The following is a 14052-nucleotide window of genomic DNA, read 5'->3' as shown; positions in this document are numbered from 1 at the left end:
CCCTGGGAATCCACTATATTCAACGCTCGTCTCTGCCACTTCCCTGCTGGGTGACCTTGAGTGCGTTACTCAGCCTCTCTGGGCCTCAGGTTCCTCATCTGTGAAATCCTTTCCCTCCTTAAGAGTGTCCGCGAGGACTTCACGTGCGGATGAGCAGAAAGCCAAGTGCAGGTCCACAGGAAGCACACGTGAGGATCGGAAGTTGGGGCGGCGGGTGGTGGTGTTGGTATCACTGTGTCTGTGCCTGTGAAATAAGGGTCCCGGACGTGTTCATTCCTCAGGCCTACGGATCCAGGAATGATTTACCACCACCTCCCAGCCAGTGGGTGGCTCAGGGGCCAGGCTCCCAGCCACACGCTGGACTTCAGTCTGCAGCCAGGCAGAGTCACTTCCAAAGGGTGACAGCAAACTGCCAGACAGTGGGAGGTAGACGACTGTGTGGCCTGCTCTCTGATACTCCTGCTCCTCACCGATTCGCGCAGAGCCTGCCACGACTCCATCTACAACTCCCCTCAGGGCGCCACACAAACGCAGAGAAACAGCGCACACCTGTGGAGGGGCCAGAGTGCGCGCCCCACTAGGTAACCCAGCACAGGGCCCGAGGGGTCGGCGAAAGGGGGGGCACCTACCGTCCAGGCGCAGCGAGGAGAACAGCAGGGATCTAAGTGCTTACGAAAGTGCCCCCGCCAGACCAGGCTCTCTGAGGTAAGGACCACACAAGGACAAGATTCCCTAAGCCCAGCAGTGCCACCTAATGTCACCTGCGTAGCAGAATGAAGGCCTCCTGTGCAGAGCAGTGAACACAGCAGGCCTGGGGCTGCCGTCCTCTGAAAGGCCAGCTTGCAAGGTTGGCCCTGGGCTGGCTGCGGGGACTTTGGATGTCGGGAGGGCTCCCACTGTTCCCAGAACCGACCAGAGAGGCTCTCGGGGCCTGACTGGTGCACACCATGCTGCCTGCCCCTCACCTGCATTCCCACTGCGAGTCGGGACGTGGGCGTCTGCCGAGCCCCTGACAAAACCCTGAACTCGGCGTCTCTGGTAGCTTCCCTGGCGGACAGCACTCCACAGGTGTCGTCACAGCTCCGTGCTGGGGCGCTCAGTGAGTCAGTCCCCTGCAGGCCCCTGGGGACAGGGCGCTGGAAGTGGGAGCCTGGGTTCCTGTGGCTTCACCCCAGGCACCTTGTCCCCTTGCTGATCCCGCTCCGTATCCTTCCCCTGTCGTAAGTCACAGCTCTGCTCATGCCTGGTGCCAGGTCCTGGGGTCCTCCCTGTGAGGCATCGAACCTGGGGTGGTCTCGGGGACACCGACACATGTCCTAGGTCCTCAGGAACAGGTCCACCTCCCGTTGTGACTTGATGTTGAGTTTGCATGTTTGTGGCGCTTCACGGTTTCCCCACTGGGTGGTTTCCCCGGAGGACTTCTGCCAACTGACAGGTGGGAAAGAAGTTTCTGGACTTCTAGATGGCTGAGAACACTTGGCTGTCACTGCCAGGTGTCGGAATGAAAACTGAACACGATGAGAGAGGAAGCAGCAGTTGTTAGCAGTAGTCATGCAGGTGTGTGAGACTTTGGGAGCTTCCTGGCTTCTCCCCATCCACCACCTGTGCCCACACGAGGACAGGTGCGTTTTCTATTTGGCCCTAGGCAGGAGCAGACAGAGTGTGTCTTCCCAAATAGCCTTCTTATTTTAAAAAATAAAAAAATTAGTCCTGGGCCTCTCTGCTGCTGGAACATTCTTCTGGGAGGCTGCGTAGCTATGACCCCGGGCTGCGCAGCAGTCACCTGGCATTCACTCTGAGAGAGCACTCCCAACCCTTTCTGCGTGGCCTCTGGTTGGCTGGAAGGAAAAGGGCGACAGTGTTCATTCCTGTTCCAGGTGCTTATGGCCGCTCAGCATCAGTCTGGAGGCAACAGACACTAGCAAAGGGCTTCCTATCCATCCCATGTGCAGGGTGATGGTTTCGAGCAACTGCTCTGGGATAACTTATTTGCAGAACAGGTATAACCACCCTGGCTTGCAGGTGGGGCTGCTAGAAGAATTCAGTGAGGGTGTGCGGTCCTTGGCATGATGCCCAGCCTGTAGTAGGCGCTCAATAAATCCCAACGTCTCTCTCCTGCAGGTCACAAACAGCACGCTTCTGGTTTTATTTGTCTGGGTCTGTTCATACTCGCACGCTCCCTCTGAATAGGCCAGGCCGGCCCATCCTCTGTTCCCAGCGCCTCCCTCCCCTCTAGGTTGGGCCTCCCCCAAGCTCTGTCGGGAGTGGTCCTTGCCCCATCAGGCCCAACAACAGCATTTTGCCCGAGGGACTTCGTGAGATGACAAACTTCTGAAATCAAAGATGCAGGCTTTCCAGCTTCACTCAGCTGGGCCCCCCAGGGGCTGAAGCAGGCGGGGGCAGCGCCCACAGGAGGACCCCTGCTCCTGTGAACCAGCAGTTCTGCCAGTTTTGCATCAGAATGCAAACCAAAGCAAAGCAAATAATGACTCACAGCTCTGATTGAAACCAGGCGGCTGAGTCTTCTACTGGGGAGAAATCGACAACACCCCAACCGGCCACACAAGGAGGGCAGGGCAGCCAGCTCCTAGAAGTCCTGGGACAGAGAATTCTCAACAACAGGGAAAACGCTCACAACATAAATGTTAAGCCACAAATGATATAAAACAGCATATATGAACAATCTTTGGGGGTGAAAGTATATTTAGACAAAGCCTTAAAAGTAAAAGAAAATCTATTTAGTAACATAACAGTGTTGGATACATATGTTATATACTTGTCAAAACCCACAGAATGTACAACATCAGGAGGGGAATGTTAAACTGAACGATGAACTTTGATGTATCAAGTTGGGTTCATCCATTGTAACAAACACACAGCCCCGGTGGGGCTGTGGATGGGGGAGGAGAGGAGAGGCTGTGCGTACGTGTGCCGTCAGGGACAAAGGGTGCACAGGGACTCTGTACTTTGTGAACCGAAATCTGCTCTAGAAAATGAAGTTTCTGTAGCTTAAAAACCTTTGGGAACAATGGCATAATTGGCCCTTGCTCGCCTTCCCACAGCTGTTGCCTAAACCGTTATTTGTCCGCCCACGCCACTCTATTCCAGGCTGACGTTTCATGTGTCTGCTCCTCAGGCGGGAGTGCAGAGGTTCCCCACACACCCGCTGGAGTTTCAGCCGAACTGACAAGCTGAAGCAAGAGTGTAAATTCCCAACCTTTTTAAAAGACAAATACAGACAAATCAAATCTCCGTCTTAGGATGATATCCCAATGACAAAACCAAAGGCACGGATAGCTCTGAGCTTTGGGAGACACCATTTCGACCCTCTGGTTTTCAAACTGTTTTTAGCACCAGAATCAATTTTTCAAATGAACTTGCCCAGAGTTAACAGTACAAAAAAAAAAGGATGTCCATGGCCTGGCTCCTGCCTGCCTGTTAGCTTCTGCCCTGCGCTCTCCAAAACGCACCTCTCGCCCCAGCATCACACCTGCATTTCTGCAGTGTTCCTGCACGCGGTTCCTCTCCTGGGCCTCTGTGCCTTCGCTCCACCCTCAAGTCACGGCTCGGCCTCACCTCCTCCAGATCTTCCCTCGCACCCCATCCACCTTACTCCAAGGGTGGGGACGGGCCCAGTAGAAGCCAGTACCCCCAGGAATGGGTAGTGCCTAAACCTAATAGCTGAGATGGGTGAGAACCAAACCTTCACCTGCAAACCAGCAGGTATGGGGTGGGGTGCTGGAGGAATTGCACCGAGTGACCCGATTCCAGAGAAACCAAAAGCCAACAGTGGGTCTTAACCAGCACATTCTCAAGTGACCTCTAGCTCTGACGAAAGGCACGAACACAAACAGAACGAATCAGGAAAATGTTTCTGCCTCTGGCCCCTCTGTGGGTCCTCAGACTCTGTGCTCCTTGCTCTGAAATAAGACCCTTGGGATCACCCCTGGGACCTCCAGAGGCCCCCTCCTCTTCCGACACCGTCCCGGGACCCCCACACTCCAGCTTCAAGGAACTGATGCTTCCCCCACCCCTGGATCCTCACCTGCTTCTGTATTTTCCACCTCCCCTTCAAAGGTGGGGACTGGTGTCCTCTCTTCCCCTTCCCTCCCCCAGCCTCCCCCAGGGTCCAGCAAGGGTCTGGCACAGAACCTGCCCCACAAAGGTTTGCACAATCCAGTACCACCCAGCACCAGGCGCCCCCTACTCATCACATCCGACGCTTTGGGCGCTCACCGGAGTCGGGGCATTCACCACGGAGAGGTTGTACCCGTAGAGGAAGGAGGAGCCGAAGGCGCCCACGAGCGAGGCCACGACGAGGGAGCAGGACCAGCCCTGGAAAGGAGAGAACGGCAGTCAGACCCGGCACTCAGCTGTTGGAGCTAAATGTGCCCAGTTTCCAACCCACACAGGAGCACCAAGCGCAGCCAGGCTGAGTAGCCGACAGTAGCCACTGGCCCATGCTAAGAGCTATAGGCCAGGTGTTGTTCTAAGCACTCTCTGGGTATCATGTCGTGGAGTCCACAGATCAGTGCTATTTTGTCCTGATTTCATAGGTGAGGAGACAGAGGGACAGGGCTGCCCCAGGTGGTCTGGCTCCAGCCCCCACCCAGTCCCCCACTGCACCCATGGCCTCCCTGCTCCTGCCTCTGCATCTGGGTGGGGGGCTCACACCAAGGTGCCCACACCCAGACACGCGCAACTCCAGGCTGAGGTGCCTGTCTTACAAGCCAGTCTGAACACCTTGGGACAAGGACCTGCAGACAGAGAGTTACAGGTTGTGGCGTCCGAGCAGTCCTGCCCTGTGGCTCTATCCAAGAACAGTCATGGCCACGGCCACGGCAGAGCCATAGAGCGGAGACGTCTGGGCCCTTTGGCAGAGGCTGGCCCGCTGGCACAAGCTGGAGTAGGAAGGGCTGCCCTCCTGGGCTGGCCCTGGGAAGGCGGGCCATTCACCAGGTGGAGGGGCCTGGGTGCCCTTGGCAGGCACGTCCTCTGCCTTCATTGAGTGTGTGCACGTCCTAAGTGCCAGGCCCTGACGAAGCTCTGGTGGTGCAGCAGGACGCACGTCCAGTGAGGTCCACAGTTCAGGAAGCTGTGTCGTCAAATGCTCTTCGGAAGGGGCCACGGGACCCCCACGGCCAATTCCCTGCCCTGCCCACCTTGGTAGCTTCCTCTAGCATTGGCTCTATGCCAGGCGGCTCCGCCCCCGGCTGTGGGAGCTGCGCCAGTTTCCTCACCCTCCTGGGGCTCGGCTTGCCCAGCTGCACCACGCGGTCTCAACAACAGCACCGGCTGCACGGCTGGCGGAGGGTCGATGTGTTGTGGGTGAGGACGATTAGGGTGTTGGGTGCGTGTAGGGAGTGTGTGGAAAGGGTACTGACTCTGCTTTCTCTCCCCATGCACTTCCACCCAGTCACCCAGAATGGCTGCTGCCTGAGTGACATGCCCATCTCTCTTGACCTGGCCGGGCATCTGTCTGAGGTCCTCCCTTCTAGAGACTACCTACAACCCATTGCCCACGTCTCCCCCCAAGAAAGCTCCACCTCCTCGTTTTACACCTATCTCTCTGATTCTACTCCTCCTTACCCCCAGTTCTGCCACTTAGGACTGTGTGGTCTTAGATCAGTCACAGAGCTGCGCGGTGACTCGGGGGCCTCTTCTATAAGATGGGCGTGATACGAAGCCCACCCCCTAAGACAGTATGCTGAAGAAAGGAGCTACAGCAGGGAAGGTGCTCGCCTGTGCTGTGTCCATGCGCGTCAGCGGCAGAGGCTGGACACTGGGCCGGGGGTCTTACTTTTTACGGGTGGAGGTCTTGCCTCTTGCTCTCTGCTTCCAGGCTCTGAGCCTGCGGCAGGTGAGGCTCTGACGATGGAACGGAGGGTGAGACTGGGGGTTTATGGGCTGTGGGGATGAGTACGGTCAGCCTCTGTACCCTTGGGTTCCACCTCATGGATTCCACCAAATACAGATTGAAGAGTTACGCTGTAGCTGACATGCAGTCCACACTCACTTGTACCATGACTGTGTCCGTGCCGAACACGTACAGACTTTTCCCCTTGCCGTTCGTCCCTAATCGGCCCAGTATAACGACTGCTTGCACCGTGTTAGGTATTTGAGCAAACCAGAGATGATTTAAAGTGCACAGGAGGATGTGGTAGGTGACGGGCAAATACTGCAGCATTTCATACAAAGGCCTTGACCACCCACGGGTTTTAGTGTCTGAGGGAGTCCTGGGACCAGGCCCCTGTGGATATCTGGGGACAACTGAGTTTTTCTGCATAAGAGGAGCTCGAACTTAACAGGATTCATTGAGGAACAGAGTCACATTTCGGACAGAACACCATTCTCTGTCACCTGCTGTCATTACACTCATCCTCTGGGGCTCAGCTCAGAGGTCCCTCCCCCGCCACCCAGGCTGGGCTGGGCGCCTTCTCTCCCGGGAACTCCCTTGCTCCCAGCACCATCACTTCTGCTCTGCATGGCCCGCCTGAGCCCACCCCCCACCCCCAGCCTGGCAGAGGGCGTCCTTTGTGGAGATGGGGAAGGAAAAAGAGACACCACCCAGCGTGGTCTCGTCACAAGAATGAGCACAGCCACACGGACAGAAAGTGCTGTCAGCCCCAGGACACTGCAGCTGGACAGTTGGACAGTGTCACAGGGGCCAGGGTGCCAGCCCTGTGGCCTGGGGGCAGGGCAGTCACAGGCACCCACTGCCACGCACACAGGGACTCCCAGCTCTCCTGGTGGGCAGAGGCCCTGTTCTGTTTACCTGGTTTCTCCTCCCACCTGGCTTCCTGCTCCTGGGCCAGGCTCCCTTGGGGGGCCCCTGGTGGCTAGGGTCCTGTGTGAGGGGAGCTGAGCTGAGCTCCAAGGAGTCCATGCTCTGTTCCCTGCAGTGCCCAGAGCCTCTCCCGGGACATCTCTGGTAGCCGGTCAGGAGGCAGAGTCCACAAGAGGGGGCGGGGCGCCACAACGGAAGTGTGGCAATTTTCTCTTGTCTGAACAGGAAATGGACCATGTTTCCTTTTTTTTTTTCCCTCCTGTTCCTAAGTCATAACAGCAATTGGAGCAACTAGGGAAAACTGTCTTCTCAGGAATGACACCTGGGTGTAGATCCTTCCTTTGGAAATTTTTTATTTTCCTTCTTAACAAGGCCAGGGCAGGGAGGGGAGAGACTAGCATAAACCCAGGGTGCATCTCCCTAAGGGTTGGGGCAGATGAAAAGGTCACTGACGAAGCAAAGCCTGATGGAATTCCAACCCTGACTCCACCCCTTTTTTTCTCTTCTGATGCTTTTAATTAGCATATATGAAATACACTGCCAATCATCAGTTTTTTATTGTGTCCTTAGGCAAATTGCTTTGCTTCTCTGAGCTACCACGTGTGCAAGTGCAAAAGAAGAACTAATCCCCCGCCCCCCGATTGTCCTGCACAGTTACTCTTTTTAAAAAAAAAAATATTTATTTATTTATTTTTAGAGAGAGGGGAAGGGAGGGAGAAACATCAATCAGTTCCCATGCAGGGACTGAACCTGCAACCCAGGCATGTGCCCTGACCGGGAATCGAACCAGTGACCTTTCACTTTGCAGGATGATGCCCAACCAACTGAGCCACACTGGTCAGGGCCCTGCACAGTTATTCTGAGGCTAAAGAAAAACCATGAAGCCTGTGCTGGAGACGGACGAAGGGTGCCCTGCAGTTCTGGGACACATGGGGAGGCTGTGGATTTGTAAGGAAAAGAATCTGCCACCGGGTCATTGCCCTGTCCTGCCCCTTCAGCAATGGCTGAGAAAAGGCCTCCCAGGCGCCCGCCCTGACTGGCTCCGGGGAAGCATTAAGGCGGTCAGACCCCTCGTGCACCCGCGGATGGGGTGAGAATTAATTCGCCTCATGGCCCATTTGCCCCAATGTTAGAGAAGCACCTTGTGCCCAGGACCAGTGGCCTTGGCTGTTTGCTCCCAAGAGTCCGAGAGCAGGCGCAGAGACTGGCAGGTCTGTGTGGGGAATGCAGAAGTGCTAGGAGGCCCGAGTGGCCTCAAGTCCACAAAAAAAGAGACAAGAAGCCTGCAAACCGGGTTTCACGGGAGCGCGCATCGAAGTGAGATGTGAGCACTGCAGACGCTCTGGGGGTGTCGTGTCCCGCGTGAGTGAGCACGTCTGGCCCCACGATGCACAACGGTAGGGAAAGGGCTGCTGCTCAGGGGGAGCCAGGACTTCCAGAACCAGGACGAGCCCCCATCACCAGGCGAGTGACTCGCTGAGCGCATGGGACGCTCGGTGCGATGACCATTCTGCATGTAGGTCCTGCAGGGACACTCGGGGAGCCAGCTCTTTATGGGATTGATTTCTAGCCAGCCGCCCATTGCACCCCGCTGCTGGGTGCCGCTGTGGCCCGGAGCAGGACACTCTCGGTTACAACATGACATTCAATGGCTGAGAAGTCCCCAGGGAGAAAGAGGAGGTGCTAAGCCAACCTGGGGCTGGGTCACAGAAGACTTCCTGGAGGAGGTGGCTTCTGATGACAGCCTGGGGAGCATGCAAGCCAAGAAGGGCATGGGGTGGACGGGCACTGTGCCGAGGCCCGAGGCACAAGGGAAGTGAAGTCATGGGGTGTGTGTGGGGCCCCGGAGGGGAGGCGCAGCAAACATCATCCCAGGCACCTGCACAGCAGGGCCTTGACTTGGCCCTGTGCGAGCACCAGGAGAGGAATACGGTGCCCACTTGGAGGGAATGTCCACTGAACATGACTTCGCTGTGTCTCTGGATGACCTGCGGCTGGTGGCCTGGCCTCCCTGGACCTCCCTTTCACACCTCTAAGGTGGGGATAGTGGGGCCTAGCCCGCCGAGTTCGCACTTCCCTGGCAATCCGGCACGTGTGCTGGTGTTGGTCTTTGTCCGGCTAAATAAGGCTTCATCACCAATATGGACACATTCTCTTCTGAGTCCTGGTTGCTTCCACACCCATCGCAGGAGACCAGGCACAAACTGGCTGAGGTTTGAGATCGGCTCCACCTTGAACTTGCCACATAGCCTTGGACAAGCGGCTCCAGCCCTCTCTGAGCCTCGGTCTCTCTCGCCTGTAAAGCCTGCATAGTGATGCCTTCCTGGGGTGTGGCTGAGGGAGCCGAGCGAGGACCTGCATAAAGATCTGGAACAGAGTGGGTGCCAACTAGCTGTTGGTTTTTGCATCTGGTTTAAAGATAGTTGGGCCCAAGTAGTTGCAAGGAGGGAGAGAGGCTTTCTAAGTGCCGAGGACTTCCTGGAGGAGGGGGCATGTGAACGGGGCCTTGCAGTGGTGTGGGGTATGGGTTTCAGTGTATCCTCAAGGATGATGACATCCTCACTCTCAAACATCAATGTCCCCTTTAGAGAAAGGACCTCCAGAAGGGAGACACCTGCTCCCCTCCAAATCCAGAAGGTCCCCAGCAGACAGTGTTCTCATCAACGGACGCACCAGCCACCAGCGACCTGTGCCTCACTGCACACACGTTACAACTCACGCTCCTTCCCACAGAGCCCTGCTTCCAGCCTCTGCTCTCCTGGCCTGACCTCACCTTAACCTGCACTTCCCCTGGGAGGAGGGCGGGGGCAAGGAGGGACAGCCCCCTGCGTCACCAGAAAGCTCATATGGAAGAGGTAAAGAGACCAGGACTGACCGATTTCTTTTTCTCCAAGCCGCTGTCTTTGTTATCTGCCAGGTCCGTTTCACTCAGCTTCATGGTTTATTTTCCAGGTTTGGGACTGGGCTTTTTGCTCCTGAGGAAGAGGAAAGAGGAAGAAGCCATCAGATGGTGTCAGAGACGGGCAGCTCAGGGGAGGGGGCCCTTACCCGGCAAGGGGTCCTGGTGGCAACACCACGATGGGGGACCCCTGCTCCCCTGCAGACCTGGGCGCCCATCTGCTCCTCTCTGGCCTCAGTTTCTCCATTGTGAGATGGTTGGGTGGACCCTTTCCCACACCGGCTGCATGCTTTTTAGTACAGGCCCCTCCCAGAACACTCTCCTACTGATGGTTATTCTCACAGTAGGGCGCATCTCGTAAACACTAGACTTTCTGTCCCCGAGATGGGAAAATGAAAGCTGGGACAATGAAGACAAAGTGCCAACCTCCTCTGTCAAATTGGAAGCAGTTACCGAAATTGTCACCCGAATCCCTGGCACGGCAGAAGTGAAAAACCGTGCAATTCTCCTGGAGTCCGGAAATCTGTTTCTAGAGCCATAAAACTACGTAGACCCTTTGGCCAACTACTCCATGCATAGGAATTTATCCTGAAACATCAAAAAATGTGCACCAGCATGAAGCCAGATATGACCATTGAAGCATTTTTTCATGTTAGAAAGAATGGTATTCACAACAGGCAAAATATATCTAAGAGGAAAGTTTAAATAAATCGTGGTGCGTCCCTCAGATGAAAACGCACGCAGCACTCAGAACCTTCCGTCAAAGAACACTCCAGTTCGTGGGCAAACACGCGTCACCCTTCTCACTGGACAAGCAGAGGGCCCACTCCCTAAAGTGCGTGTGTCTGTCTTTCTACCTCTGCCTCTCTCTCTCTTCTGCTCCGTCTCTACCTCTGTCTCCAAGTCTATCCATCCCCATCTCTCTCTCTCGATATACATATATATATATCTCCGTACATGCCACTGTATTTCACATACATATGCAGGTCCCGTTGGCTCTGCTCTTCCGGAGACCCCTGACTGACACCCCTCACCCTAGGGCCCCAGCCGACTGACCCCTGTGTGCACAGAGGCTGGTGCTGGCCTGGCCCAAGAGGTGCCTAGGAAACAGAGTGGGGGGGCTGGGGTGGGATGGGATGGGCCAGAGAAAGCCAGTGTGCGTGTGTCTGTGGCCCCCCCTGCCCTGTCCGGGGACTGCCTTCGCATTTGACCTTCTGTGAGTGGCTGCCACCCTATAGCTCCAGGGAGGGCCATTTGCCCAGATGACACTGTAAATGCCCCCCTGGAGTTGTGCCTCGTGTTGGCCCTGCAGGTATCTGAGTTCCGTTTCCTTGTCAACCAGTGGAAGATAGTCATCATTCTCTCGTGTTAGATGAGGGTAACTGAGGTAGATAGCAGGCCTTGAGAGAGGCCTGGAGGACCCTTGGTGTCCAATTACCAGCATCTATCACTCAGGTGATAGGTAGAGACACCCAGAAAGTAACAGGTGTGGCAATGGCAGAAAATGAAGGGTTCTGTCTAAAAAGTGAGCTCGAGGTGTTTGTGTGGCGTCCAAGTGCAAATATCACAGGACAGCCGGAAATGAGAGCGGTGCTGGAGCCGGGTCTGGGCCGGGAGAGTGTGGGAGGAGAGGGGTCCTACAGAACTCCAACCTGGGAGGAGCAGGTGGGGGAGGGGAAATGGCAAAGGAGACTGAGTTGGAGAAAACAGGGAGAGTGAGGTGTTAGAAGTGACAAAAATACCCCAACTATACAAAGAACTGTTAGGACTGACCCTCTGAAGAGAGGAGTGCCCTTGGCCAGGATGGGGACAGGCTGGTGCTTTCTCCCCAGAAAACATGTTCCCAAAGGGGAACGTGCTGGGTACCAGCAGGATGTGTGGCTGGTGGGTTGTGCTTCCTTTGGGGTCACAGTCACCTCTGAGCTTCTGTTCACAGGCCAGCGAGGAAAAGGACGAGGGTGGCTAAGTCGATAAGGACCCACTGCCCAGGGGAGCTGTGTGCAGCCGAGGGCTGAGCCTGTCACCTCACCCTGTGGAGACCAGCTCAGAGCTGAGGACGGCCTCATCATCCCTGAGGTGTCGGGTCACAGGCGGGAAGCTGCCTGCCCATGTGGCGCAAAGCTGAGGGCAGAGATCTGGCAACCCAGGCAGCATGGAGCCAGGGGTTCAACTCCCAGCTCTACTGCTCACTCACTGTGTGACTTGGAGAAAGTTACTTAACCTCTCTGTACTTCTGCTTCTTAAGGTCAAGTGGGAAATAATAACAGGGTCTGCCTCATAGGCCTATTGTGATTTGTGAAGATCAAATGAGTTAATGCTAAGCGATCACAAACTACTGTCATCATCACCAGACTCCCAGCCAGTGGCCTCTGCAGAGCACAGATCGGGCGCTTCTTGTTTGCAAGGGTCGCATAGAACGGATGATGTCTTGGGACCAGTTAAGAAAAAAGGAGAGGAAACCATTTTATGATTGACTAGAGAACCCTACACGGCCTCAAAATTATTCTCTAAGGTTTAAATAGAATAATAAATAACAACATAACATAAAATAAATACAAGCTCTGTAAACGAAGTTCTAAAAATGCTAGTTTCCTGTCTTTTTGATCCACAGCAACAATACTAATATCGCTGCTATTCAAATCTAATACCGTGCTGGTGTCTGCCAGCGTGGCCAGGCCAAGTGTTAAAAGGTAAAAATGCTGTGCTACTCACTGGTGACCACCTGCCCAATCCAGCGACTTCAAAGAGCAGACCCCTGCTCCCGGCAATTTGATTGGCCGCCGCCAGGCTCTCTCTGAGGTTAAATATTAAGGGAACAACCTCTGCTTCTTCCCTTGTTGCTTCTCCCAGTAATACAACCTTCACGGGCACCATGTGTCTGACACCACAGCTGCTGGGTTAGAAATAAAGCAAGTTTGCCTCAAAGCAACTTAACCTGCTCAACCTGCCCCAGAGCTCGGGTCCGACAACTTGAAGTCAGACCCTCACTTATTAGCCTGTGTTGGGTAAAAGGACAAAGGCAAAGCATAGGCTCTACTCACACCAACACAGCGCAGAAGGGCAGCGGACAACAAAGGAAGGGCCTTGTTCTCTCAACGCTGGTGCACCAGCTGGAGGCTGTCTCCCGAAGGTCTGGAGCTCTGCCCTGAGCTAAGCCCTGAGGTTCCAAAGCTGCTGGCCGCCAGCTCTGAGCAGAAAATGCCACCAACTGCCTGGCCCCCAAGTTCTCTGTCTGATTAACGCTTGACTGTGACTTTATTCTTAATTTTTAGGGTTGAGTCTCTGCTGACTTTGACATGGAGCTACAGATACGCCTCAATCAATATTGGAAAGGAATGTGAAAAAGAGAGCAGGAGAGAGAGAGAGAGAGAGAAGGAAGGAAGGAAGGAAGGAAGGAAGGAAGGAAGGGAGGGAGGGAGGAAGGAAGGAAGGAAGGAAGGGAAGATAGAGAGAGAGAGAAGGAAGGAAGGAAGGAGGAAGGAAGGAAAGAAAGAAAGAAAGGAAGGAAGGAAGGAAAGAGAGAGAGAGAGAGAGAGAGAGAGAGAGAGAGAGAGAGAGAGAGAGAGAGAGAAGGGAAGGAAGAAAGAAAGAAGGAAAGAAAACAAGACGGAAAAGGAAGGGAGGCAGATAGGAACAAGGGAGGAACAAGGCTACCTGGCCGGCCACCAGCCGGTGGAAGAACAACTGTCATCGCTCACGATCAATGTCTTTTTCAAGCTACCATCTGTGAGACACTACGCTAAGCACTTCCTGTGCATTTTCCCACTTCCTCTTCACCAAGTTGATTTTAAATTCCCTCAGTTTTCAGATCCCTTGTTCCTGCTGTTCTGTAGGAGTTGTCAGCAATTCCTGAAACCACCCTCAAAGCCGACCCGAGTCTGTGAGTGTAGCTGACCTGTTTCTGGGAGCTTCCCTTGCTCGTCCCTGACAAAGGAAGGAACAGAATATGCTTTACAGAGAGATCACCTTCCAATAAGATCATATATAAACCTGGGAAATTATAAAACACCCCTAGTGCTTACGTGGCCTCCAGGACAGCTGTTCCTATAAACATTCTACGATGCCTATCTTGACAAGCAATAAATGATTAGCAAACATGCCCAGGTTCGGGTCAGCCAATTCTGGAGCGGGAGTCGAAGGCAGAGGTATCCCAGCAAAGCCCCTGCTGACCAAGAAGCTGAGCTTCCTGGGTATCGGATCCCTTCTCACCAATGTGAGGCTGTGCCCGGCCTAGGGCCTACCTGCCCAGGCTGTGGTGAGGGTCAGGTGAAAAGACATGCAAGCTCATAAAGCAGGACACAGATGAGTGCAGGCTGATCGAGCCCTCGACCCAAAGGACCAGGATGAGGGGCTCATTCTTGCTACT

At 54.8% G+C, this 14052-nt stretch overlaps 1 protein-coding gene across 9 annotated transcripts in view; it reads right to left on the bottom strand.

The window, feature by feature from the left end:
- The window catches only part of SLC2A9 (solute carrier family 2 member 9), a 75290-nt gene that overhangs the window by 46041 nt on the left and 15197 nt on the right, over positions 1-14052 (bottom strand). For 2 of the 9 annotated variants that reach the window (XM_045182961.3, XM_045182966.3), the window contains exons 5-6: positions 9663-9762; positions 4237-4335 (exon numbers count right to left, since the gene is read on the bottom strand). In XM_045182961.3, the coding sequence (XP_045038896.2) occupies positions 4237-4335; positions 9663-9725 (162 nt within the window). In that variant the 5' untranslated portion in view covers positions 9726-9762. Of the gene's footprint in view, positions 1-4236; positions 4336-6775; positions 7038-9662; positions 9763-14052 lie in introns of those variants that run through there. The other 7 variants (XR_008426771.2, XR_008426773.2, XM_071221310.1 and 4 more) reach the window with 7 other exon arrangements.

This window comes from Desmodus rotundus, chromosome 4 (genome assembly GCF_022682495.2).
Source record: "Desmodus rotundus isolate HL8 chromosome 4, HLdesRot8A.1, whole genome shotgun sequence".
In the NCBI taxonomy this organism is placed as follows: domain Eukaryota; kingdom Metazoa; phylum Chordata; class Mammalia; order Chiroptera; family Phyllostomidae; genus Desmodus; species Desmodus rotundus.
Note: the sequence above shows the minus strand (reverse complement) of the source record. Positions and strands in the feature narration are given on the sequence as shown.